Source organism: Triticum urartu, chromosome 4 (genome assembly GCF_003073215.2).
Source record: "Triticum urartu cultivar G1812 chromosome 4, Tu2.1, whole genome shotgun sequence".
In the NCBI taxonomy this organism is placed as follows: Eukaryota; Viridiplantae; Streptophyta; class Magnoliopsida; order Poales; family Poaceae; genus Triticum; species Triticum urartu.
In genome coordinates this window covers 581,886,609-581,913,535 of record NC_053025.1, presented here as the reverse complement: position 1 = coordinate 581,913,535, position 26,927 = coordinate 581,886,609, and the positions used below count along the sequence as shown (strand labels likewise).

At 46.9% G+C, this 26,927-nt stretch overlaps 3 protein-coding genes across 3 annotated transcripts; 1 reads left to right on the top strand and 2 right to left on the bottom strand.

Annotated features, from left to right (window-relative positions):
• Positions 1-473: 473 nt before the first annotated feature.
• Positions 474-4,890, bottom strand: LOC125552885. Its single transcript, XM_048716593.1, has 6 exons — positions 4,724-4,890; positions 4,096-4,241; positions 3,835-3,893; positions 1,964-3,727; positions 1,706-1,856; positions 474-1,419 (listed from the first exon to the last, which is right to left on the bottom strand). Exons 2-6 carry the CDS (start codon positions 4,151-4,153, stop codon positions 764-766), a joined length of 2,688 nt encoding a protein of 895 aa, XP_048572550.1. The 5' UTR covers positions 4,154-4,241; positions 4,724-4,890; the 3' UTR covers positions 474-763.
• Positions 4,891-10,473: 5,583 nt separating this feature from the next.
• On the bottom strand, positions 10,474-15,337 carry LOC125552884 (PHD finger protein ING1). Its single transcript, XM_048716592.1, has 7 exons — positions 15,126-15,337; positions 13,124-13,195; positions 11,856-12,046; positions 11,399-11,459; positions 11,154-11,313; positions 10,926-11,073; positions 10,474-10,835 (listed from the first exon to the last, which is right to left on the bottom strand). The coding sequence occupies exons 1-7, from the start codon at positions 15,151-15,153 to the stop codon at positions 10,725-10,727; spliced, it is 771 nt and encodes a 256-aa protein (XP_048572549.1). The 5' UTR covers positions 15,154-15,337; the 3' UTR covers positions 10,474-10,724.
• A 274-nt stretch (positions 15,338-15,611) lies between these two features.
• Positions 15,612-20,793, top strand: LOC125552883 (chaperonin CPN60-1, mitochondrial-like). Its single transcript, XM_048716591.1, has 18 exons — positions 15,612-15,759; positions 15,888-15,912; positions 16,058-16,189; positions 16,592-16,751; positions 17,224-17,399; positions 17,492-17,587; positions 17,720-17,824; positions 17,914-18,000; positions 18,082-18,171; positions 18,250-18,330; positions 18,423-18,491; positions 19,078-19,155; positions 19,247-19,342; positions 19,517-19,616; positions 19,733-19,836; positions 19,923-20,028; positions 20,128-20,206; positions 20,452-20,793. Exons 1-18 carry the CDS (start codon positions 15,722-15,724, stop codon positions 20,558-20,560), a joined length of 1,731 nt encoding a protein of 576 aa, XP_048572548.1. The 5' UTR covers positions 15,612-15,721; the 3' UTR covers positions 20,561-20,793.
• The last annotated feature ends 6,134 nt before the right edge of the window (positions 20,794-26,927 follow it).

Below are 26,927 nucleotides of genomic sequence, written 5' to 3'. Positions count from 1 at the left end.
AAGCACTTTGGCGTTGGATCCACAAAAGAAGTCAGGGATGCCCATCATCACCTCAAGAAGAAGAAGAAAAGGCTGTTATTCCCCAGGAATGTCAATGCACTTTGGCGCTTGCCACGCCATTTTTAACTCACCCACCTTCTCAGATTCAGTGCAGTGCAGGTGCAAGTTGAGTAATACTACTAGTAGGTGGAGGGAGGACAAGGTGAGCAGTAAACAAAGTGGAACAAGAGGTGGTGCCTTGGACTGTTGTAGCCTCTCAAGGAAGGAAGCACATGGACAGTCGTTAACAGTAGCAGCAGCAGCACTTGTTAGCATAATACACTACCAATACAGACAGCAGCACTTGCTTGGGAGCTACTGTAGTAGTGAATATATAAGCCCACCTGCAAAGAGTCCTCAGAGCTGTCATCATCTCTCGTGCATCCATTTATCCCCTGTCTTTACACAAAAAAGTGATAACAACTTGTGGCAAGGATTCTGAAACGCATCTGTATTCATTCATTCATTTCATGACCATTATTGCTGTAGAATAGAATGTATCAACTGTAACGGCATGTGGCGTGACAGAGAGAGGGGAGTGGGCACGCACGCACACTTGACCGGAGCACGGTACAGGACAGTCAAGAGGTGGCAGCCAAGCATACACACACGCGCGCGCCGGGCCGCAGCAAACGGTCTCCACCAGATCGGGAATAAAAGCCACCGGTGGACACCACCGCCCACGAGCAGGGCAAGAAAATAAAGGAGGAGGAGCATCCATCCATCAACGGCGGCCGGCGAGCTCCGACAGCGCCTCCTCAACGGCCTCGCCCAGGACATCCCCGCATATCTCCCTCGCCATGTCGTCCACCTCCAGCCGCAGCATCTCGGACCACCCCCTGCCCGCGATCTCCTCGCCGACGACCCGGTCCGCCGCCGCGACGCCCACATTGTCCGGCAGCCCGTCGCACGCCTCGCCGTCGGCCAGCCAGCCTTTCACCAGCCTCCACGCCGCGTCGCCCACCGGCTCGTCCCGCCGCGACACGCTGGCCACGACCGGCCCTGCGGCGCAAGGGTACGCGCTCCAGAGCGTGCTCTGGCCGATGCCGAGCAGCGCGGCGTTGACGGAGTCGATGAGCAGCCTCTGGCCCGACCGCCGCTCCCTGCATTTCGCGTCCTCCACCTTGCGCTCCAGGAACTGGTCGGGCACGGTTGGAGCCAGAGGGCTGTCCAGCGAGTGCCACCGGGCGAACACGTTGCCGGTCGCCTCGGCGCAGAGGCCGGCGGATGACAGGATCTTCTCGACGAATTCGTACCGCTCTTGCTCGTGGGAATCGTCGTCTTTGCTAGAGCACGGCGCGGCCTCTTCTTCAGAGGAGGATTCGTCCCATGATAACGTCCGCGCGACCGATCCGATCGGAAGACACCTTGATAAAGGTTCTGCAAGCAAGATAAATGTTGAGATTCAGACAAGGGACACTGGCATAGCCTAATTTTATTCCACAATAAAAGCCTAGGGTGGTGCCAATAATGGTTAATTATGAGGCACAAAAGTTAATCATACTTATTATCTTTTATGGCCTGCCCACAAAGATTAAGTACACTTTATTGGTACTTACTGCCACCCTACCACTATAGCCTGCAGTTTTATGTCTGTAAAGGTAAGAACAGTTAACATGCCAGATTGGCAGAAAATTATCACACGACAGACATGGTAATGTGTTACCTTGTTTAGCGGTAATTGCACTTTCTGATGAACTGGCAGACTTTTCGTTCCTATCCTCAAGCAGCGCGTCGAGAACTGATGTTGGACTGGGCTCATCAAAATGTGAATTCCGAATCTCAAATGAGTGTGCTTTCTCAAGAGAAATCAGAGCCTGCAAAATTATCCGTCCAGGTTAACAAATCTACCACATTTATGTGTTAAAAAATCTATGTTTACATCTAGTAGGTAAACAAAAATGTAGAAAAGAAAGTACTGTACCTTAGAAGAAGAAAGCGCCTCTGATTCCTTGACCGGAAGTACTATTGTCGCATACTGATACTTATCTTCTAAACTCTCTGAAGCAACATCCTCTTGTAGGCCGGTACAAGCTGACCGTGATACACCAACCACTACATCACTGTCCACAGGAACTCTGCCATTCAAGCTCCCCGAGGGAGATGTGATGAGCTTCTCTTTTCCGGCTTTCCTACGCATTGAGAAGAAGCTTGAAATCTTTCCCTTGAGAGATGACTTCCCATTCCTAGGCTTGGCCGCCTCCTTCGGGGCTGTGGCTTCTCTATGTTGAGAATCTGAAGATCTAGCGTCTAAACGCAGGCTGTCAAAGGCTGATGAAGAGACTGGAACAGATTTTGACCTTGAAATGTTATTATTGCTGGAGCTTTCTCCTTCCGCACCATCAACAGAGCAATTAGATGGTACGGCGACTCTTTGTTCGTTGCCACACAACTGGCTGCCGCCATTAGTGGCCACCTGATCAACAACATCTTCTTTCTTCATATCAGACATGGCAAGCATTTCACCGAGCGTGCTCAAGCTCCTTCGCATCGGCACCTTTTCCCGGATAATCTCATTGGAAGATGCACTTGGCCACCTATCAGAGGCATGCTTCTTACCCTCCCTAGCTACATGTGCCTCAGGAGAGCAAGAAGCATGGCTTAAAGATGAGCCGAAATAAGGATTGCTAAACCGGTAGATGTAATCCCAAGAATGGCATGATGTTGGGCTTCCAAGCTCCGAGCCACTGAAGCTACTGCGTCCTTCTTCAGCGCGATCATAGTATGATCTATCTCGCCCGACCATATTTGACTGTATGCCACCCTGCAAACACTCATCATGCTGGTGACACATGCCGTGTGCTGACCAGTGTATCTCATCACTCACATGCCTTGATACAACAGGAGCATCAGAATCATCAGAGTTACCATGACCATTTTGTTGAAACTGCTCTGCTGTGGTGATTGCGGAGGTAGGTTTTAAGACCACTATCCGAGTGTGCTGTGGACGCCTTTCTGCTCTGGCATGACCAGCATTGGGCTTCCTACAAAGATTGCTTTTCTCTGTTCTACTCCCATGAACTGCATGGTTTTGCTGCCTTTTAAGTGCATTTTCGCTCTTCAGCTCCACTGATCTGGCAGGCTTCAACACGGTTATTTGCTTCCTTTGTGGTGACGTTGGCGCAGAATGGAACTCACCAGATTGCTTTGCAAAGAGTGAGTTGGGTTCTTCGAGAAACTTGAGAAACAAGTCCCTGTTTGAATTCAAAGTCTCCAGAGCATCATGGAATTCTTTCGATTGGAGAAGATTCTCATGCGAGGCTAGCTGCTTTGCTTCAACAAACTTCTGCCGGACGAGATCCATTCTTTTCTTGTCATGATCTTCAAGTGGCCTCCCTCCGCGTGAAGAATCGTCGCTCAAATGCTCACACCTTTGTGGCTGGTATCCCACCTCATAGACATCCTTATATTCCACATTTTCAACACAGCCTGCATGCTTGTCGAACGACATTTGGTTGTTGACCCTTGCCATCGTGGTTGATAAGTGGCCCTCCGGAGATCTCCTCCTGCTTGAAGGCTGAGCAGGCTTGGGAAAGGCCACACCTTCGTCGAGGCCCATCAGCCTTGCTATAACATTAGTGTTCTTCTGATTTGTGTCCCCCTCCTTCGCCATCTCCTGCGCAATCAGCGTCTTCATGGGCGTGCCGCCGGATCTGTCCGACGAGCTCCTCCTCATGCTGCCAGTCACCTGCGCCACACATGGATCAATCAAGCAGCGATAAGCAGACTGTAAAAAGCTGAGATTTGACAGTTTGACACTGAACACAAAGACCAGTATGAAAAATATGTGCTCACCGTGGACTTGAGATCGGCGTAGTCCTTGCGGTCCGACTGCGTTCCTCTCACCGGAGAACCTGCCAGGAAGGAGGAGATCCATAATTAGGACACCTTCCACTAACCGAAGAACAATCATACAAGAGGCCATCTCATCTCATCTCCCCCCCCCCCCCATCCCCCCCCCCCCCCCCCCCCTCCCCCCAGCGAAAAATCATCGGAGAGTTAACCAATCATGCATCCGAAAAAATCATGGTCAGCTGGGTCGTTGCATGACCTTACCATCTCTGGCGGCGACCCTGGCGCTGGCTCCAGCGCTCAAGTCGAACAGATTGATCATTTCTTTATTCCTCCAACCCACCGCCACCAGCACCAGCAGCGGCGACAGCTAGCTGCGGCGAAAATCGCCTCTATTACGGCCAGTGTGCCTGGAGAAGAAGAAGAAGCGGAGCAGAAGTGAAAATGAGTCAGGAAATACGAGAAACCGCGACATGTAACAATTTTTTTAAAAATAAAATCAAAAGCAAGCGAGCAAACAGAGGCCGGAGATTTTGGGCGGATTAAAAGCTGACGCCGGAGCTAAAACTGTGGGGAAGGAGGAGAGAATTTGAACGCCGAGGAGGAGGCCGTGCGGCTGCGGGCGTGCCCTGCCCTGCCCTGCCGCTCGTGGCCGGGAATAGTAGGAGCAACAGCGCGGAAAAGGCAGTAAAAAAGGAGGTCGAGACGAGACGAAAAGGGGGCGGGACGGCGACGGCCAGCGAGATCCCACCGTCCCCTCCTTGGCGCCAATTCCGCCGCAATTCCGCGACGGCGAGCAGCGCGCCCGCGGAGGGGCCGGCCGGATCAAGCGTGCCAGGGAGGAGGAGCCAGCGAGGCGAGAGGTGCAGAGGGCGGGCGAGGGCGTGCGTACCGGTTCGGCAGTGTGGAGCGGTCGACGGCGGCGTCCGGTCGGCGGCAACCGTGCCCCACCGGCGGTGCGGTGCGTGGGGAGGGAGGGGGAGAGCGAGCGAGCGAGGCGTGGTGGGGTGGGTGGGGGAGCGCGCGTGCGTGGGTTCTTGAGCTTTTGTATCGTAGCGGATAGGAGAGGGGAGACAGCGAGGGGGTAGGGGTTGGTTGTTGGATTAACGGCGCCGAGAGGAGGAGGAGGAAGATCGGAGGTGAATCAAAAGGTGGCAGCTCCATCACATAAATAAAAAGAAAACAAAAACTCCCCCTCAACAAAAAAGAACTCACAGTGTGTTTTTTCTTTAACACAGTACAAACGTGTATACACTTATCCCTATAAACGCACACACGCACATCATACCTCTATGAGCACCTCCCAGAGACTGAGCCGACACGTCATTTTGAGATTTTACAAAGTCATCGTAGACGCCTTGTAGTTGACGGGAACATCTCCTCCGCTGTTTTCTTAACCATCCAACCACGGTTGGTTCGTAAAAACTCACCATGTCAGCATTACAAAATGCAATGTGCGGTACAATTCAAAAATTGAATTAAAAAATAAAAAGGTTTTGGCGTCTACCCATCCTTCCTTCAATCATGGTTTTGATTTTCCACCCTCCCATTTCTTTTCCTGTTTATTCATCTTTCATCTTCTTCTAAAAACCGTCTCAACTGGTCCATCTCTTGTGAACCAGCATTTGGTTTGAGGTTAGAAGGAGAATGGCATCCTTTGTCCACCAGAGTTTAAGTCTCAGACTTAGACATTGGCGCTCGCATTTTTCGGTCGATGTGTGTTCAGTGGAAGGAGATGTCCTGTCGACTATGAAAGACATCTGTGGCGACTTCATCAATCTCAAGATGATGTGCCAGCTCGGTCTCCCGGGGGTGTTCATAAGGATAGGGTGTGTGTGCGTGCGTCATAGGGACGAGTGTATGTGCATATATATGAGCGTCTGCGCGCCTGTACCGCGTTCCAAAAAAAAACCCGGGCCACCTCATATTTCACTTGCCGAATTGTTCTTCTTATAAGTCGATAAGTTACAATGAAATTAAAATTCTATTTTTATGAAATCGCACTAGTTTAATGTAGGCATGTAAATCATGGTCTAATCTACTCTAACATTTATCTATCTCTATGATGTATTGCAACACACTGTCCATCAGTGCACGAATTTAAGACGTTGTTTAAAAAGTTAGGACATGCTGCTCTCTCCGTGTGAGGAAAAAGGATGTGCAGTGCTCTCATTTTTCTGATGTAAAAAAGCAGTAGTACTATTGATAGTACGTACAGTACCTTTTATTTTCACAAGGGGATTGATAGTACCTATTTGCAATGTACAGTACTTATCGGTGCGCTCAGTGTCTTCCAGGAGGAGGAAGACGCCGTATTTGGTTGATCGGATTCGTATGAGTACGCCTTCTTTGCCCCCGAAGGAGACGCCTCACCTCGCGCTCACCGGCTGCTTTGTAGAGTAGCGCCCTCGCTTGTACGCACGCACGCACGTAGCTCTCGAGTATCACAGAGACCAGTCGGGGGGTTCCGGACGCCGCCGTACACGCCGGCCGGCGTCAGGAGGCAAGTGGTCACGCTTCCATCAGGATGATGGATGCTGCGTGAACGACGAGGCGGCAACAAGGAAAGGAGCTCGCGTTTGAATCACCCGCCCATCATCGTCGTCGTCGTCGCCCGCGGGCCGCGGCCTCCACGCGCGGGCGGCGTTTGCGCCGTGTCCTGTTGCTGTTCGCCTTTTTCGGCCATGGTCCTGACCGCCTTCCGCGCGGGGGTTCGGCTGCTTCCTCCCCACCGTGCCGCGGCCGCCGGCAGCGCAGCGCAGAGCAGAGGCAGAGGCAGCCTTTTACGAGGCCCGGAGACCCAGCAGCTCCCTGGGCGTGGGGGACTGGGAGTGGAGTGGAGGAAGAAGGGGGACCCGCGCGATCGCGGCCCGAGACGATGGCGGAAGGAACAGGCGCCGAGCTTTCCAAGGCCGAATGGGATGGGGACATTATCATCGCCCGCGCTCTTGTTGCCTAGACGGGCATGGGCGGCTGTGTACGCTACACGGAGCAGTCGGCAGTCGGCAGTCGGCACTGGCAGTAGGTTACGGCGCACGTCCGTGTTGTGGGCAAGTCCACGTCGTTTCATTCTGTGGTGAAAATGAGAAGAAGGCCCGTTTCAAAAGAAAATAACAAGAAGAGGATCGGTCGATCGGACCAGGGGCAAGCGGAGTTTTTGAGCTCGAGCTCAAATGAGTCGAGCTCGGCGAACAGTAAAATCAGAAAAAGGTCAAAAAAATATTTCAAAAAAAACAAAAGTTTTACGTGCTCACATAATTTTCATCTAGAAATCACATTCTTAAAAGTCGTGAAAAATAAAAACACAAATTGATGCTCCAAAAGTGTTGTTTACGAAGGCATTTTGGAGCACCGATTTTGTTCATTTCGCCACGACTTCCATGAGTGTCTTTTCAAGATAAAATTTTGTGCGCATGCAGCCTTTTCTCCATGTTTTCACCTTGATTTTTTTTTCATTTTCTTCTTCAGGTTTTACTGTTCATCCGGAGCTCAAAATGAGCTTGGAAGCATAAGATGGCTTTCGGGACTAGGGGGGAATTCAAGCCGAGCTGAGCTAGCTCAATTAACTTGTTTAGACAAGGGCTTGTGAAGTTGACCGCGCTGATGAAGCTGTTCTTGAGTTTTATTTCCATATTCCAAATCACGAGCTATCTATTTTGGGTATTCATAATGTCCATGAGGTGATCGCCATCACCTCTTGGTACTTGTCATTGGAAAAACGTAAAATAGTCCATAAAAAAGCACCCAAAATGTTAATCAGATTACTATGGGGATTTGTGCTTTGGCAGCAAACTATGTTATCACTAATTCCCCTAAGGCTATCATGAAGAAAGGGAGTTGGACCCGGCCGCATTTGGGTTTTGTTAAACTTAATTGATGCTTCTTTTGATGAAGACTTACTTAGAGGGTCACCCGATGCTGTTCTTAGGGACGTTAGTGGGAAATCCATTGCTAGTGGAACTGAAAATTTGACTGGTGTGCTGATGTCTTGACTGCTGAAACTTTAGCGTTGCTATTCGGCTTGTCACTGGTGCAAATCGCGGGGTGTAATCGCCTTGTTATTAATTTTGATAACTTGGAAGTCATTGAGACTATGAAGAATGGAGGACGCTCGGCGGGAATACCGGCGGCAGTTTTTGATAATTTGCTCATTGCTTGTGATTTTTACATTGCTTGTGATTTTCCTATCACTAGAATTGAACATTGTAATAGGGTAGCTAATAAATTTGCTTATGAGTTTGCTAGGTTAGCTAGATTATCTTCGAGTTATGATTGGTTTGAGGAATCTACAAGTGAAATTGTACATCTCTTAATAGACGATGTAGCTAATATTTCAATTAAATAAAGTGGTATTTGTTAAAAAAAACTTGTTTAGATAACGAGCTAGTACAACTAGCTAGATAAGAGCATCTACAACCACCCTAATATGAGGCCCTATATGCCCAAACGCGTCCGGACGCGCCCGCTCACAGTGATCAGGCCGTCCTCATTTCTCATTATCCACAATACGTAGTCTTATATGCCCGCATCCAAATCCATATAAACATGCAAACATAGATCATCAACGAGCCAATAGATCGAACGAGAAATATATACAACACGATCGAACTCAAAAGACATGGTTCACCTCGGGCATAGTTCATCCAACATAGTTTATCAGACCCAAAAGACACAATCTTTTGCCGGATAGATTACTAGATACAAGCTAAATTAACTAGAGGAGGAGGTGAGGTGGAGATCACCATTTCTTGGCCGAGCCCTTGCCCTTGCAGTCACCGGAGCGAAGGTGCATCTCTTCCATGTATGCGTCCGCGGCGGGAGGATCGTCATCGTCCGTGCTGGTGATGCCCCTTTCCGCCGCTGCTAAGATGTAGTTGAAGAGGCGGCGGATGGCGCATGCCTGCTCCTTCACGTGGTGGGCCGCTTTGTCCTTGGAGACCTCTTTCTCCCTCGCGAGGCGCTCTAAAGTTTTGAGCCCGAGCTGGAGCGCCTAGCATCTGTCTCCTTCGTGGTCAACGAACGACGCATGACCTCATGGAGGAGCTGCTCCTTTGTGTCGACGGGGACGGAGCGAGCGTGCTAGTGAGAAGAGTCGGCCTCCGCCAAGGCCCGTTGCTGCTCGCGGCAGGCGACCCTAGCCTTCGACTTCGGCATTCACACGGGAGGCATGGGCACGAGCACCCAACGCTGCCCGGGAGGAGCTGGCGCCGAAGAAGGGGGGGGCGCCCTGCTCCGGATTTGGAGCAGTGCAGAGCGGGACGGGCGAGCCTGCTGGACCGCATTGACATGGCGGGGTTGGGAGGAGCTGGTGGCAGACACCGCGGAGCTCGAGCTCCCGCAGGTGTCCAGCTGCGCCCGCGGGATGGCGATGCGGAGCGGGAGCTCGTCGTCGTCCAACACATCGCTACTGGAGCCGGAGTCCTTCACGAGGTCATCCCAGCCCATGGAATTAGTCTCGCTGTTAGAGTTGTTGCCAGACCTGGCCATGGCAACGGCGTAGGCCATAGCCGGCTGTTTCGACGTGGCGGACACCTCCAGGCCTCCCCGTATCTGCCCGGCTGTATATAGGGGTTGCCGGACAACCCATCCATTTTGGTTGGTTGTGTGGTCCGCGGTTGGATGGCAATTTTGCGTCCGGCCAGCGGCCAGGATGCCTCCCCGGGCGTTTGGGCAGCTACGAGGGCTCCAGTTGTAGATGCTCTAAAGAGCTACTTTGGCCAAACCCGTTATATAACAAGTTCATATCAAAACTTCAATCGACTCATGTAATTTGCGATCCAACTTGATTAACTTGCTAAGCTTGTCCGAGGTAAAGTCTAGAAAAACTTTTGGTTTGAGAATTTGAATTCATTTTTTTTGGTACGAAAGCCCTTTGAATCAAAGAATTAGAACCACATTAAATATCTATCGAAATCCATTCATACCCCCCCCCCCCCCCCCCCCCCCGGGCGTTGTTTGTGCGGCCAGGATGCCTCCCCGGACGTTTGAGCAGCTATGAGGGCTCCAGTTGTAGATGCTCTAAGGAGCTACTTTGGCTAAACCCGGTAAATAACAAGTTCATATCAAAACTTCACTCGACTCATGTAATTTGCGATCCAGCTTGATTAACTTGCTAAGCTTGTCCGAGGTAAAATCTAGGAATTTTTTTGGTTGGAGAATTTGAATTCAATTTCTTTCTGTACGGAAGCACTTTGAATGAAAGAACTAGAACTATACTAAATATGTATATGAAATCCATTCATAACCTCCCCCCACACCCACACCAATTCCTGCAATCCAAAGATGCCCTTATTTTCATTCTAATATTTAATATGATGTTCAGATTATGACCCAAAAGGGCAAAGTATTTTGAACCCATTTTTATTGATTTGATTACCTGCAAAATTAATACAAAATTTAGCTTTGCAAACATCGCCATGAAAGTGTTGCTAGGTGTATATGATACTTCGTATGTGGTTGGAATTTGGAAATGAAACCCACATACAGAAGGATAGATCGTCGAGAATCTAGTAGTAGGAACTAAGGCAACACAGCTTCGAAGCAGCTTGACTTTCATGACTATCAGGGCACCTACTGAACTAGGTTTGTTTCCACACGCACATAGCCGCATTTGCACAACGGTTCTCCTAGCCGCTGACAACATAACAAACAGTCAGAATATTGCAATCATTTCAGTCCCCAGTTCATCTCCCACACAAAAAGAAGAAATTCCCATGTTCTAAACGGGGCCACACATGTACAACACTCCTCAAGATTGTCACAACATGTGCAAGATCACTCAAGCTACATCCAACAGTTGCTTCCCGGACAAACTAGGCGCCGCTCAGCACAACGGAATCGGACGACCACGGACGACCGAGCACCTACCTCCTAGCACGAGGACCATATGCATCTCACCTGCCCTTGCGCTTCTTTTGGAATGCGCTGCAACTCAGGCAATACCACTTCCCCCTCGGCTGCTCTTTCAATCCCACGCATCCAAAGTGGAACCACTCTATCTTGCACTGCAAAAGAAGCACAGGCGCGCTTTAAAACCAAGCACCGGTGCACGGAGCTCAGGAAGGACATGTGAAATGAGGAGAATGTTTACTTACATCAGGGTTGTCGCACGCGACCATCTCACCGTAGCTGACTTGGTTGCAGAAGCAGTACGTCGGTTCATTAGGATCGACAGGCAATTCTAAATCTATAGCTGGCTGCTCTATGGGGATCTCTGTGGGCATCTCCGTGGGCACCTTAGCCCTGCAAAAGAGAGTTGTGCTGTTACAATGAGAAAAATACAAATGCCTTGGTTCTTGATTCTACTCAGATGCAAAACATACTTCTTCCGCCCTCCTCTGTTTCTTTCGCCAGCTCTTCCAGTTTTTGGAGCAGGATCAGCAGCTGCGGACCTTAAGCTACCAGCGCCAGCAGGAGCAGCTGAAGTAGCAGCAACAGCTGTATCTGCCGCAGCTGCAGCTGCAGCTGCAGCTGCCTCCTTTTCTGTTCGCCAAAACAAGTGGCACACAAGCACAGTAAGAGAAACATGTAAGGCAACTGCAGTGTCATGCAATCGGCACTACAATACCTAGTCGAAGTTCTTCAAGCTTCCTCATGTATTGATCAAGCTGTTGGATATGAGCGTCGACCTATATCACATTTATAAATCAGCAAAATAAAAAACCCGCATATGCACAACTCAGGAACACTGAGCAATGTCATGCGACATGCTTACACAGCACAACCTAGTAAGACATTAACTGCACATGTAAATTTCTCGACAAATGACAATTATAATTAAAACATTATGTCAGGCAGGTACGATGGCAGATATGTTCTGCTTGGAATATTAAGATATAGAAAGTGGCATGACTTTATTGTCAGTTGGGTGGAGGGAAAAAATGGCACAAATTGATAATTTCCTTATCAATAAAAAACATGCCAAACATTTTTTTACATAAAAAAAGAAAAGAAAAGAGGATCAATGATAATATCAAAACCATTCGTAGGTATCTCATATGGTGAATGAACTGAGAAACTTTTACCAGGTCATACGTTTGTGTGGCTAAAGCCACCTTCTCATCAGCAATCCTAACACAATGTTTCTGCTCCTCGATTGCCTCATCAGAAAATTTAAGTTTTGCTGGCTCATATGTTGTAATACTTCCAGATTCAAGTCCATGCTTAATGTCCTCTATTTCTTGTTGACATCGCTGCTCATTTTCCAGCTGCACACCTAATCAGGGAGAGGGGAGAGGAAGCCAAAGAACTTTAGTTCAACAAAGATTGCATGTCAGTTAAGAGAAATTAAGCTGGTTCACATTATTACACTTACTGCAACAACATACTAGCTCCACTCTTTTTTAACTCACACATCAACATGCTCTCCTGTATATATGCCTTTGACCATTACCTTGTCTATTTTACATGTTAGTAAACTTTCTTTAAAATATAAAGGGGCAGCCCGGTGCACGTAGCTCCCGCTTGCGCAGGGTCCGGGGAAGGGTCCGACCGCTTTGGGTCTATAGTACGCAGCCTTTCCCTACATTTCTGCAAGAGGCTGTTTCCAGGACTCGAACCCGTGACCTCATGGTCACAAGGCAACAGCTTTACCGCTGCGCCAGGGCTCCCCTTCCTTTCTTTAAAATATAAAGAGTGGAACTATTTTTTACGGCGTCTAAAACAACATTTGCACATGGCAAATCCAAACAATTTTGTGCATATCAGTAGCCAAATTTTAAAGTTGACTGAACACACCCTAAAAATATATCTAAAGAAAAGCAGAGGGAGTAAATAGCTAACATAGTGACAAATCTGGATATATCATGTATATGGCTTGCTATTATGTAGAAAGATTCATTTTCCGGACATTTGCAGGTTAACATGCCATGGCACAACCTAGATAAAATAAAACAAATATTCATCAAGTTTGGCAAGTGAATCCTAACCAGTGAAGATGATATTTAAATTGACAGACTTGCAAGTAGTAAATGCTATCAATTGCAGAACTATCTGCAATCCTGCAAGTTTTACTACTTACTTTTGTTGCATGGTCCTATTGGCTTGAAAAGAAGTAGTGCACAACAGTAATCACAAAGAACACTATTGCAGTCACAAGCTAGACATATAACAATATAATCTGTGCATCTGGGACTTTAACAAGCCCTTCGTTGTGCTCAAGTTAAGTTCTCAATTCACATAGAGAGAAGATGAAGAGTTTGGGTCAGTTGACAGATGCACATTCGGAGAAGATGAAGCAAATGAATCAGTTTGCAGTGGCAAAATACAATAGGGAATTCAGAATTTTGCATACCTTGCAAGCTTTTATCGAGCTCTCGCATTAATGAATAGTTCTTGTGCAGCATAGCTGGCAATGTTTCAACACCTGACAGCAATCAAACAGGATATCATATGTATGCATGCATTGATGTGCAGAAATACATCACAGTGATAAATTTACAATTTGAAGATATAAGTTAAATCAAGAAAACACAATACTAATTTAAGGCTAGAACCTTCGTCTTCGATTACAAAACAATCACTCTCCCATGTCCAATATTCCAACTATAAATTTTAGGTTCCAATCCGTCGATAAGTGCAAAGAAAGATGAGAGTGGGAACACAGTCGAGAACTATCACAAATCCAAAGAAAATGATAATACCAACAAGAAAAACAGAGTCGAGAACTATAGATAAGTCCAAAGAAACATTTGAGTTCAGATCTATAATCTACGTTATAGCCATGGCATTGTACACTAACATCAAAAAGTAATGAAACTAATCGTTCGTTTCACCTCCTTTTAACATATAGTTCAAAATAAAGCAAGTGTTAAAGGAGGCACACATGACGAATTACAGATTTGTAACACTTCATGAATTGAAAACTGAATAATTAGTACACATATAGCTAGCGGACGCATCCGGAAACTGGGGACTAATTCATGGGTAATGATACATCACAGGACAAGATTTTGCGCATGGTGGTGCTTGTGCCCTGGCGGCGAGGGTTAGGTTAGCCAGGATCGGAGGAACAGCACTCACAGGCTTGGAATTTCTCGAGGAAGTAATCATCGTCGGCGTCCGGTGGCTGCGGCCATGGCAGCTCCGCCAGTACATGGAACTGAGGCGCGCCGGGAGCAGAGGAAGCGGGGATCTCACCGGCCGACATGGGGAGGGATTAGGGTAAACAGAGGTCCAGACTGGAGATCTGATCCCCTTCTACATATAGTCTCCTCACCTCACCACGCAACCTAGTGGTTCTGGTGTGTGGGCTCCTTCCTCTGACAAAGCCCACGTGTGCGGCCAGACGGGCCGTATGGCTATATGGACGCATTTGGGCCAATCCTAAAAATTGGCATGCCAAATTTTGGCATCAAACCAAGCATGTTCCATATGTATGCATGCATTGATGTGCAAAAATGCATCACAGCAATACATTTAAAATTTAAGAGACAAGTTGAATCAGGAAAATACGCCAATATAAGGCTAGAACATTATGTATTCCATTGGAAAACAATCGTTCTCCCATGTCTAATATTCCAACTATAACCTTTAGGTTCTAATCCGTTGATAAGTGGAAAGAAACATGAGACAGATTACCAACAGTAATACAGGTGAGGACTATTGATAAGTCCAAAGAAACATGAGAATGCCACAAGGAAAATTCAGTCGAGAACTACTAAAAAGTTCACATGGCACAAAAGGTAGGGTCACTCATGAAGTCCCTGGACAAAACTAGCAAGTTCATACTACGCTATAGCCATGGCATTGTATACTAGCATCAACACGTAAGGAAACTAATCGTTTCGACCCGCTCTAACATAGAGTACAAAATACCAAGGTTTTAAAAAGCGCTAGGCGCAGAGCGAGCATTTTGTCTCCGCCTTGCGGTTTTTTGACCAAAGGGCACGCTTAAGCGCTAGGCGTTTTGTCTCCGCCCGGCGCCTAGGCGTGCGCCTAATTTTTTCAGTGGAAAGTACAGCAAATCGTTCAAGGGGGCACGCGCGACAGATTATCCATTTATACGTCAGCAACACTTCAACAATTAATAGTAAAATGAATAATCAGTACCCTGCACACAGCTTTAGTCATGAACAGGTTCAGTTGGCATGGCATGAACAACGCATCTAGAAACCGTGGAGGCGTTGGACCAGTAGTAATTCACTAGCAACGCATCATCCAGAAACCGTGTGATATTCACGAACGTCGATGTTGCACGGTGGGCGGAGCCGATACGTCCGTGCCCTAGCGCAGGCGGCGAGGGTTAGGTTAGGTTATTAGGTTAGTTGGCAGCGGAGGCAGGGAGGAGCACTCACTGGCCTGGAAGTCCTCGAGGAACCCCATGGCGTCGGAGGCCGGCGGCCGCGGCGCCCGTGGAACCGAGACGCGACGGGGGCGGAGGGGCGAGGCGGCCGGAGGGAGAGGGGGACCTCGCCGGCCGGCACGGGGTGGAGACAGAGAGGGACAGAGTTCCGGTTCGGAGATCCGATCCCCCACTTTTTTTTTTTGAGTAACTGATCCGATCCCCCACATGTGTAGATTCCCCCCCCCCTCACTCCCCTCCGCTCGCCGCGCCGCCTGGTGTTGCTGGGCTGGCCGTGGCGTGCGGGCCATTACTCCTGAAGCCCACGCGCGGGGCCCGCCGGGCCATCGTCAGACGGCTCCCGACTATCCGGGCCGGCCCATTCGCGCGCGCGACCCTAAACCCTAAACCCCTCCGCGGGTGGATCCTTCTAGAGCTGCCTGGTCCCCTGGCTTCCATCCCCCGCTCCTCTGGAGTTTCTTTCCCCTTCTCCAAGTTGCTCCCCTCCTTTTCATCCCCCCGCCCCCCTCCCGCTCGCCGCCTCCAACCTTCCTCCCCCAAGCAGAAGAGACCTCCCTCCAGATCCAACACCATCCTCCCCTCGTCGCCATGTACCGCGCCGCCGCCAGCCTCGCCTCCAAGGCCCGGTGAGTCGCCGTCGCATTGGCCTCCCCCCCGCCCCCTCTCTGCTCCGGCGCGGTGCCGCGCTGGGGTTTTATGTTTGCTTGTGTGCGAATCACAGCTCGCTGACACGCGTGTTTTATGCTTGTTGCAGGCTAGCCGGGAGCAGCGCCCGACAGGTGAGCAGATTGTCCTGGCTCCGCGCCGATCGCCGGCCGGGAATGGTTTCAATCTGACGGATTCGTCGTCCGCCCCCAATGCGGGGCGGGGTGTAAGTGTTTTGGTTTCTGTCCTTGTGTGGTAACGTGCTTGGGTTCCGTGCAGGTCGGGAGCAGGCTCGCCTGGAGCAGGAACTATGCCGCCAAGGACATCAGGTTCGGCGTCGAGGCCAGGGCCATGATGCTCAAGGGTGTCGAAGACCTGGCTGATGCGGTCAAGTTGACTATGGGTCCCAAGGTATGCCCTACGTCCGTGCGTTATTCATGTACAGAGTTCGTGGTGCGAGTGTCTGAATTGCTCTAGAGATTGTAAGATTGTGGCTGCCGGCGCCCGCAAACCATGTTGCTATCACATCTATGAATTCCACTAGTAGACAAATGCTAGACTAGTGCTTGGCTTATACGTTAGCAGTATATGTCTGCCCTAAGTGTAGTAAGTAATACGAGCTGTTGGATGTTACGTGTATTGCAGATGAAATTTAGTTGTAAATTACCATAAATAATTTTCTGATACCTTGTAGTAGTAAAATTATGTATATTTTGGCATGTGCGCAGAACTGCAGAAATTTGGGTTGACTTTCGTAGCACATATGAGAGTTGTTATGGCAGTGCTGAACTCATATATGTACTTACATTACAGGGGCGCACTGTTATTATTGAGCAAAGCTTTGGTGCTCCCAAAGTTACAAAGGATGGAGTCACCGTTGCCAAGAGCATTGAATTCAGTGACAGAGTCAAGAATGTAGGTGCAAGTCTTGTGAAGCAGGTTGCTAATGCGACTAATGATACTGCTGGAGATGGTATGACCTACTTCTGTACTATCATCCCATGCACATACGTTTTAATGGACATGTCTTTTTAACAGTTTTTGTCTGTATCAAAGACAATATTAGAACCATCAATAACAAGGAATTATGAAAGGCTTCTTTTCATCTTTTCGGTCGCTGCTTGTTGTCAATCTATTCTCCATGTTGCTTATTTTCTTTTGTTGGCAGTCATTATACCACAAGTTTGCTAATTTGACAGCGCTATGAACTGTGTTTTAATTGATTTTTTTTGGGTAAATTGGATAACATGAGTAGTTTTTTCTTGATTACTGCATTATCAAACGAAATTCCCATGGTCTGTGTCATGTTATATATTTCTTTCAATTCATGTTCTTCCTGAAATTGGTCTTAGGATTACTTTTAGTGCGAGTTACAGATTGTGTTATCATCTTATTATCTCATTTTAGGGCCCTGGGCAGCTGTTCTGATGTTTGTACACTTTCAGGTACAACATGTGCTACTGTTCTGACAAAGGCAATATTCACTGAGGGATGCAAGTCCGTTGCAGCTGGTATGAATGCAATGGATCTGAGACGCGGCATCTCAATGGCTGTTGATTCTGTGGTAACAAACCTAAAGGGCATGGCCAGAATGATCAACACGTCTGAGGAAATAGCACAGGTATCTCCTGACCATCAATTCTGAGAAGGCATCCTGTGTTTGTTACTTTGTTCTCTTCTTCTGAGATATATATTGATTACCCTATTCCAAAGGTGGGTACTATATCAGCTAATGGTGAAAGGGAAATTGGTGAGCTCATTGCAAAGGCTATGGAGAAGGTTGGCAAAGAGGGAGTTATCACCATTGCGGTAAGTCAAAGCTTCAAATACTGGGCTTTTGGCTCATATTTGTCTTTCTGTAATATACTACTATCAATCTCTTTTGGACTATCTATACATTTATACTATGTCCTTCTGAGATGCTCGGGTAATATTTGATAGGATGGTAACACTCTATACAACGAGCTTGAAGTTGTGGAAGGCATGAAGCTTGACAGAGGTTACATCTCTCCATACTTTATTACCAACCAAAAGAACCAGAAATGTGTAAGTATTGTTTTGTTTTCTTCTTAGTGTAATTGATGTTTAAGCTTAAATTTACCTTGGTCATACATTTATGTTTTTTTTTGTTACAGGAACTAGATGATCCCTTAATTTTGATACATGATAAGAAAGTATCCAACCTTCGCTCATTGGTCAAAGTGTTGGAGTTTGCTCTCCAGGTATTTTTATTGCTTGCATGTCTCTTTCTGTTTTGTTATTGCTCTATTGCAAACTAATGACCCATATTTCTGCTCAAACAGAAGCAAAGGCCTCTCCTTATTGTTGCAGAAGATCTAGAAAGTGAAGCACTTGGTACACTAATTCTTAACAAGCTTCGCGGAGGCTTCAAGGTCAGTTTGAACTCTCTGTTTTGCTTTGTAGCTAACCATGTGTAGGCTTTAATTCATCTGACTGGGCATGAAATGCAGGTCTGTGCGATCAAAGCTCCTGGTTTTGGAGAGAACAGGAAATCCAACTTACAGGACCTTGCCATCCTTACTGGTGGAGAAGTAAGTTGATAGTCAATAGCTCTTCTGTTTTGTCCATTTCACAGTATCGTATCAGATGATGACGTCCATGTTTTGTTGAATTTTGGTATCAGGTCATAACTGAAGAACTTGGAATGAACCTTGAGAACTTTGAGCCAAACATGCTGGGTACCTGCAAGAAGGTAGGACACTTCACTTGTGTTGGATTGTACGTTTTGTTTAGAACCTTAACCACCCTAACCATTAGCACAACAAAAACTACCTTGCTGGAAATTTTACATTGTGAAGTTCAAATTTGCCTTCCCTGTTTCAGTGTTTCTCATGAAAAGGTTGTTTCTGTTAGCACTTACGCCCTGTTCGGATTACCTCTGACTCCACAGCTCCACTCCCGGAGCGGGTGGAGTTACGGTTGTAAAACGCGGAGCCGCTGTATCCTCGCTCCACAACTCCTAATATTTCGTGGAGCAGGTGGATTCCGAACAGGGCCTTAATATTGTACTCTACTTTTGTAGACTTGTAGGGCTCGTGCTGTTCAAGTTACATGAGAAATGTTGTCCTGAGACACGATTTACTTTGTTAGTTTGATTCTTTTATAGGTGTTTGTTATCATTGTGTTTAGAACTTCTCAAAACTCCACTGAACATGTGGCATGCATTTAAGCTGATACATTTGAGCTAGCTGCTTAATTGTAAATCTGGGCTCAGACGTGTGTTATGCTTCAGAGAACTGTTTATGGTGTTGAAAAGAAGTGACAATGTGTGCATGCAGGTTACCATATCTAAGGATGATACAGTCATCCTTGATGGAGCGGGTGATAAGAAGGCCATCGAAGAGAGAGCTGAGCTGGTCGGTTCATATATTAAATTAAAATAGTTATGAGTCCGTTTGAACATTATGTGTTACACATGCTTATCACTGTTAAATTCGCTTTGTACAGCTGAGATCTTCAATTGAGCAATGCACTTCCGACTATGATAAGGAAAAGATACAGGAGCGGTTGGCAAAGCTTTCTGGTGGTGTTGCAGTCCTGAAGGTAAAATTCTTTATCTATTAGATGATCTGTGTAGCACTGTTAAACTATGGTGCTATTGATTACTTGTCATGTTTTAAGTAACAATGCATAGAAATGGCAGATATGTGTATAATTGTATGTTTTTACTGATAAGAGAAGTAGCATTGTATTTATGGTATTTTGATTCACCTTTAGATTGGTGGAGCGAGTGAAGCAGAAGTTGGTGAGAAGAAGGACAGAGTGACAGATGCGCTAAATGCTACAAAAGCCGCCGTAGAGGAGGGTATTGTACCAGGTACCATACTGGAGCACTGCTGTCGAGTTATTTTAGAGTGTTGTTGAGTTGTTGGGTGTAACAATTATTAGGAAATCATCATGGCTGAAAGTCCGATCTGTCTGTGATTTACATAGGTGGTGGTGTTGCCCTTCTTTATGCGTCAAAGGACTTGGATAAATTGCCTACAGCAAACTTTGACCAAAAGATTGGTGTCCAGATCATTCAAAATGCTTTGAAGGTATGTAACATTCTTCTTTTTCTCCCATTGGTTCATGTCTTAAGCATAAAAAAGGGTAAAATCCTGATGACTGGACAATTCTGCAGACCCCAGTACACACAATTGCTACCAATGCGGGTGTAGAAGGGGCCGTCATTGTTGGCAAGCTCTTGGAGCAGGATAATACCGACCTGGGCTATGATGCTGCTAAAGGTATGGCGTCAAGTTCATCTGTTGTTGCTCTTTTGGGCATTTGGACTTGGCTTAAATCATGTTTCTGATGTTGGATATGTAAACTGATATCCCTTGCAGGCGAATATGTGGATATGGTGAAGGCTGGTATCATTGACCCACTTAAGGTGATCAGAACAGCACTGGTGGATGCTGCAAGGTACTGTCTCTTGTCTATCTTCATTTTGCCGCACGCCACACTAACAATCAATTGAAGTTTCTGAAGCTTAAACCTTAAAGGATAGAAGTGATACTGTCTCTTGTCTATCTTCATTTTGCCGCACGCCACACTAACAATCAATTGAAGTTTCTGAAGCTTAAACCTTAGAGGATAGCAGTGATGATAGATCATCCTTCTTCTCAGCCATGAAAATAGTTATTTATTTTTGTTTTTGATTGCCGCAGTGTGTCGTCTCTGATGACTACCACGGAAGCCATCATCGTTGAGATCCCCAAGGAAGACAAGGCGGCACCCGCTATGGGAGGCGGCGGCATGGGAGGGATGGATTTCTAACTTGCTCCCAGGCTCATGTCAAAACATTGTGATTAGATGGAACATCTAGGTTAGAACTTTTAGCGCGGATGTGGATTCATTGTTATTTACTGTGGGCGAATGAGGCTGTCACATTTTTTGTTCTGCTGCAAGATGATTTTGCAACTTGAATCATGTATGAACATGGCGAACAGAGCCTACAGTTGTTAAGAAGTCCGAAATGGCCCCATGACCATAATTTTCAGCTTTGCTCATTATTGCTCCTGGGCTAAATTTTTATCACTTGTGGTGGTGGGTAGGGTTGTCCAGCATCTCTAATGGAAAATATTTTAGAAGTGATATTCCTTGTGGGATCGACACTTTTTACAGGCAAGGGAAGTCTAGCCCTTCTCTTAGAAGGGAGAAAGAGATTTGATGAAATAGTTTATTGTATTGCTTGAGCCTCGTGGACATATATATAAGGGTGGACATAAAAAACCAATGAACCACCGATACCAAAACCGAAAAAGCTGAATTTTCGGTTTTTGTCACTGCTACAGCAAAATTCGGTTTTCAATTATACTAACTGAATTTAATTCGGACTGTTCGGTGTTATACCGATAACTGGAGCAGAAACCGAAGTAACGTGATCGAACATGCAAAATTCCGGGGAGTAACTTATACTAGTGTCATAAATATGACACTAGTCTAAGTTACTACCTTTATAGTGCAAAGTAACAAAGTAGTAGTGTCATAGATGTCTTCATTTATTAGCTTGTAGACTCATCCTTTTTCGGGAAGTGCTATGTTGCAGTAACATATTATGTTACTCTAAGCACCTCTCTCTTTATAAACTACATATCATATAAGTAAAATTTTCTTAAAGTGCGCTATGTTACTACCTAAATTACTTCCACTATGACTAGTCTGAACCTTGTACCTCCCCTGGGCCTTCCACGTACATGCACCTATCCAAGGCCCACTCTTTTGCACAATAGTTTCTCTCTGGCAGCACATTACGATACTTCACTGGATTTATCCCACCTCGGCTAGCTAGACGGGATGACACAGTGAGCTTGGCTACTTAAGAAGACAAGGTACGATGGGTACTATGCACAAAACAGTTAGCCTGCGCCAAGGGAACACTTAATGCAGTGTTGTTTTGAGTTTATTCTTTCTACTGTTAATTCAGTGCATGCTGAAAAAAAAATGTTTTCTATACATGATCCCTAGTTCGGTTAAAACTGAACCAAACCGAAAACTCGGTTAACCGGACTTTCGGTTAGTTGATTTTTTGTGTTTATTTTGGTTTTCACTTTGACTAATTGAATATCTAAAAAAACCGAACAGTAGAAACCGAAAATTCCGTTTCTACCGAACGCCCATGCCTAGGCCTATATATAGAAGTACGATCATCTATTTGGAGTACATGACAAGTTAGAACAAATCCTAGTTTATTTTGTCTTTCCTAATAAACATTATAGTCAACATTCCCCCGCAGTCACAATGGTAGCGATGTAGACGGTGAGACTGGAGAAAAATCCGAAGGCAAGCCGACGGACACCCCCCCCCCCCCCCCCCCCCCCCCCCCGGTCATGGCTGGAGTGGAAACTGTTAAGGCATATCTCTCTCGATGTAATTTTGGTGATTGATGACAACATGTTTGCGGACTAATCGTGTGCTTTGAGCATTTCAGAGATTCATCCTTTGGCACGAGACGATTTCTTTCCCCTCGGAATGTTATTTAAGACGGTGTAGCTCTTTCGTTTCTTGTTTGGTGGACTAGTTTCATAGGAGTCACCGTACTATCAAGAGGGGGTCCGCTTTGGTAAGGCTTGGGTGGAATCAACACGTACACATCCTTTCCCCACCCTCTGAGCCGTTCCGCTTCAATGGAGTGCTCCTTCCCCTCTCAGTGTGCGGTTTTGGGTCCAAGCGGTAGTACCGCGGTACCTAGCGGTAGTACCGCTTGTGGGTCTCAACCGCAGTACCGTTGCAGTACCGGGCTCCTTCCGCGTCGACTCGAGGGGGTCGCCTCTCGTGTCGGGTTGTGCGGTACTTGCAGCGGTAGTAGAAGCAGTAGTACCGCTCGAGAGCAGTAGTACCACCCTACCACCGCGGCAGTACCACCCTACCACCGCAGCAGTACCGCACTAGGCTCGGCTCCTGTACCGCACGGTAGTACCGCTACCCCCTGCGGTAGTACGGCCCTCTACGGGGCTGTTTTGGGGGTAACGGTTGGATGGGATCCCCTTCTATAAAAGAGGGTCCTCTTCTTCTTCGTTGACCTACCTCTTCCTCCAAAAGCTCCATTAATGCTTCAAGCTCCATTTTCGCCCGATCTCTCTCCCTAGCCAATCAAACTTGTTGATTTGCTCGGGATTGGTTGAGAAGGCCCCGATCTACACTTCCACCAAGAGAAATTTGATTCCCCCCACCAATCCCTAGCGGATCTTGTTACTCTTGGGTGTTTGAGCACCCTAGACGGTTGAGGTCACCACAGAGCCATAGTCCATTGTGGTGAAGCTTCGTATTGTTGTTGGGAGCCTCCGATTAAGTTGTGGAGATTGCACCAACCTTGTTTGTAAAGGTCCGGTCACCGCCTCCAAGGGCACCAATAGTGGAATCACGACATCTCACATTGTGTGAGGGCGTGAGGAGAATACGTTGGCCCTAGGGGCTTCTTGGGGAGCATTGTGCCTCCACACCGCTCCAACGGAGACGTACTTCCCCTCAAAAGGAAGGAACCTCGGTAACACATCATCGTCTTCATCGGCTCCACTCTTGGTTATCTCGCACCTTTACTTGTGCAAGCTTATCAGTGTTACTTCCCGTGCTTGTTTGTGTGCTTGTTGTTGTTACATCATATAGGTTGCTCACCTAGTTGCACATCTAGACAATCTACTTTGATGCAAACTTTAATTTGGTAAAGAAAATCTAAAAAATGTTAGTTGCCTATTCACCCCCGCTCTAGTCAACCTTATCAATCCTTTCAATTGGTATCAGAGCCTCGTCTCTTCACTAAGGACTTTGCCATCCGAAGAGTATGGTTGACACCGTAGACGGTGTGGAGGAGCACTCCGGTGTGAATCCGATCTCGTCTACGGGCGATGGGGGAACCTCGGTCTCTCGTGAGGAATTCAATGTAGCCTTGGAGACATTGAAAACCTCCATGACGACCGAGGTTGAAAGCATGTTTACTAAATTCATTGAAGGGCTTAAACTATCCACTGCACCGTTGAAAGTGGGTGATCCCACTGACAAGGTGACGGATGCTAACTCCGACAAGGGGGAAGCTAGTAGTGAAAAAGCTCCTTCTTCTAGTGGTAAAAATGGCACCGGCATCTTTGCCCATGTGGAACCACCACTTGTTTATGGTGGACCGATTCCTTCCACTCATTTGAATCATGCCGGTCCTCCCCCTAAGATTGTGAAAAATGAGGACTTTGATTCTTGGGTTTATCGCTTTAAGCATCAATTAAATCATGTGAATACTAATCTTTGGAGAATCATTGAAGAAGGTTTCTATCCGCATGACCCAAGCAACTTCACTCCTCGAGAAGCCGCGGATAATCAATTCAATGAGAATGCTCTCTTCATCATCCAAGGTGCAATTCCACCCGAAGATCTACCTCATCTCCGGCCCTTCGCCTTGGCCAAAGATGCATGGCTTTGTGTTGTCTCTCTCTACCAGGGAAGCGCAAGCATTCAACGCTCCAACTATGAAGTAGTGCAAGATGAAGCCGATGAGTTTGCTATGAAAGAAGATGAAGAACCTCGTGAGCTTTATCGGAGAGTAACCAAACTCGCGGTCTCACTCCAAGATCATGGGAGCAAGGACACGGATGATAATTGGATCAAGCGCAAATTCCTCAAGGCAAAGATGCCTTACCACAAGGCCATGTCCTCCGTCATTCGTCAAAGGCCGGACTTCCACACTTTGACCTCAAGTGAAGTGTTGGATGAGTTTGTGGCTATGAACATCTTGGACAAGACCGCCGACAATGCGGTGCTTCGCTCTCAAAGGGCAAAGAAGCCCAACCTTGCATTGAAGGCCAAGGTTTGTGTTGAAGAAGAAGAATAAGAGGAAGAAGAGGAAAGCAACCCCGAAGATACAAAGTATGCCTATCATGAACACATGGCACTTGCTTCAAGGCAATTTTGGAGGAAGAAGAACTCAAGGCCAAACTTCAACAAGAACAACTCAAGTGGCATGAAGAGCAAGCAACGTGTGAGGACTTGCTACAGTTGTGGCAATGTGAGCCATTTTGTTGCGGAGTGTCCGTATGAGAAGAGGGCAGACAATGGTGGCAAGCTCATCCGAAAGGACAAAGCCAAGTCTTTCCCCAACAAGAGCAACTTCACCAAGAAGACCCCTCACAAGGCGTTGGTGGTTCAAGAAGAGTACCATGAGGATGATGATGATGATGATGAAGATGGCGAGTCGGTTGCCATGGCCTCCGTTGCCATTGCAAAAACTCCACGAGTGTCTCTCTTCGACTCACCCAATGAGAACATCACCGCCAAGTGCCTCATGGCTAAAGCCACCAACAAGGTAACGCCCAACATCAAAACTACCATCATTAATAATCCTTCCTTGACGGATTGCATTGATGAATACGAGGGATCTAATGTGGAGGAAAATGAGTTTGAGTCCTTTATGGGTAAACTCAAGGGTAAATCCAAGAAGCATTTTGTTGCTCTCTTCGAACAACTTGGTGAAGCCAATGACATGATCGAGGCTCACGAAGATACTATCTCCAAGATGGAGGGGCATAGTCGTGACTATGCCGATGAGATTTCGGATCTTTCCAATGCTCTTGAGGAAGAGAGTGGTCTTCGTTTGTCTCTTGAGGAGTCACACAACGTTGACCATGCTAAGTTAAAGAAATATTTTGATCATGCTCTTGTTGTCTCTCGTGTGCTAAACTTCGAGAAGGCCAAGCTTGGGGTTGATCTTGCTAGACTCAAAGAGGAGTTTGATATACCTGACAAGGCTCACAAGGTCTTGAAGGGTGCTCATGCTAGCCTCAAAGAGTCTCATGATCAACTTCAAGTAAAGCTAACCAAGGAGAAAGCCACTTTTCCTCGTATGATGTTAATTGATAATGCAAATGCTTCTAACCCATGTTGTGAGCATGTGCATCTTGTTGAGGAGAACACTAAGATAAAGGTGCAACTTGAGAAAGGTCTTGCGTCTTGCATACAAGGCGAGAAGAACCTCAACGACCTTTTGACCAACCAAAAGGGAGTTGTGGCCAAGGAAGGGATTGGGTACGTGCCCAAGTCCAAGAACAAGAAGAAGAATGACAAGGCCAAACGACCTCCTCCTCTCAAGCAAACCTTTGTGAAGGAGGGAGAGGGTGCTACTAAGGAGAAGGATAAGAACTCCGTGAGGGGTAGTGATGCCAAGAAGGGCAACACTTCCATTCCCAACAAAGCCGGCGACATTAACCCTTCTTATGTGTTGTGCCATGCTAGAGATGGGCATGTTTATGCCAAATTTGTTGGCTCTCCTTATGAGTAAATTGAATGGTCTATTTGGGTTCCTAAGACCCTTGTTACTAACATCAAAGGACCCATTACAAAATGGGTACCTAAGACCAAGCATTGATCTCTTGTAGGTGTTTGCTTCTGGTGGGGGATCATGGTTGCTCTATAGTGGAGCTACTAATCATATGACCGGAAGTAAGGACTTGGTGGTGGACGTGAAAAAGATTCCATCCATGCCCACCAACGTCGAGTGGGGTGACACCTCGTCCTCTAAGGTATTGGGACAAGGCAAAGTTGTCATTTCTCATGATCTTACGATCGAGAAGGTCATGCTTGTTGAGTCCCTTGCATACAATTTACTTTCCGTTCGTCAACTAGCACTTATGGGCTTTGCCACTTTCTTTGATATTGATACCGTGGCCCTCTTGTGGAGCAAGACTCTTAAAGTAGCCTTTGTTGGGCATGTCGAGAACGGTCTCTATGTGATTAGCTTTTCGGAGCGACCCACTAAGACCGCGACATGCCTAATGGCTAAAGTTGACGTGGGATGGTTTTGGCATCGCCGTTTAGCCCACGTCAATATGAGATCTTTGCAAAGTATTCTCAAGGGGGACCATGTCCGTGGACTAACAAATGCTAGTTTTGCCAAAGATCGTGCTTGCAGTGCTTGCATCGAAGTAAAACTACATGAGAAGGCTCACCCTCCCACGACTATCATCTACTCGAAGAGGCCTTTGGAGCTCCTTCATTTGGATCTCTTCGGGCCTCCATCCTTTGATAGTCTTGGCGGTAGAAAGTATTGCTTGGTGATTGTGGATGACTATTCAAGATACACTTGGGTATATTTCTTCAAGAGGAAGAGCGAGACCCAACAAACCGTCATCGACTTTGCAAATGAAGCTCAACGACAACACAA

Bases quoted from the DNA above. Each gene is read 5' to 3' on its own strand.
- LOC125552885 (XM_048716593.1), bottom strand. From the start codon at position 4,153: ATGATCAATCTGTTCGACTTGAGCGCTGGAGCCAGCGCCAGGGTCGCC. The intron at 3,894-4,095 runs GTAAGGTCATGC...CCTTCCTGGCAG, and splicing joins CAGGGTCGCCGCCAGAGATG to GTTCTCCGGTGAGAGGAACG. The intron at 3,728-3,834 runs GTGAGCACATAT...TGTGTGGCGCAG, and splicing joins ACGCCGATCTCAAGTCCACG to GTGACTGGCAGCATGAGGAG.
- LOC125552884 (XM_048716592.1), bottom strand. From the start codon at position 15,153: ATGGGGTTCCTCGAGGACTTCCAGGCCA. The intron at 11,460-11,855 runs GTAAAAGTTTCT...AATGTGATATAG, and splicing joins CCACACAAACGTATGACCTG to GTCGACGCTCATATCCAACA. The intron at 10,836-10,925 runs GTAAGTAAACAT...CTTCTTTTGCAG, and splicing joins TCGCGTGCGACAACCCTGAT to TGCAAGATAGAGTGGTTCCA.
- LOC125552883 (XM_048716591.1), top strand. From the start codon at position 15,722: ATGTACCGCGCCGCCGCCAGCCTCGCCTCCAAGGCCCG. The intron at 17,400-17,491 runs GTATCTCCTGAC...CCTATTCCAAAG, and splicing joins CGTCTGAGGAAATAGCACAG to GTGGGTACTATATCAGCTAA. The intron at 18,001-18,081 runs GTATTTTTATTG...CTGCTCAAACAG, and splicing joins TGTTGGAGTTTGCTCTCCAG to AAGCAAAGGCCTCTCCTTAT.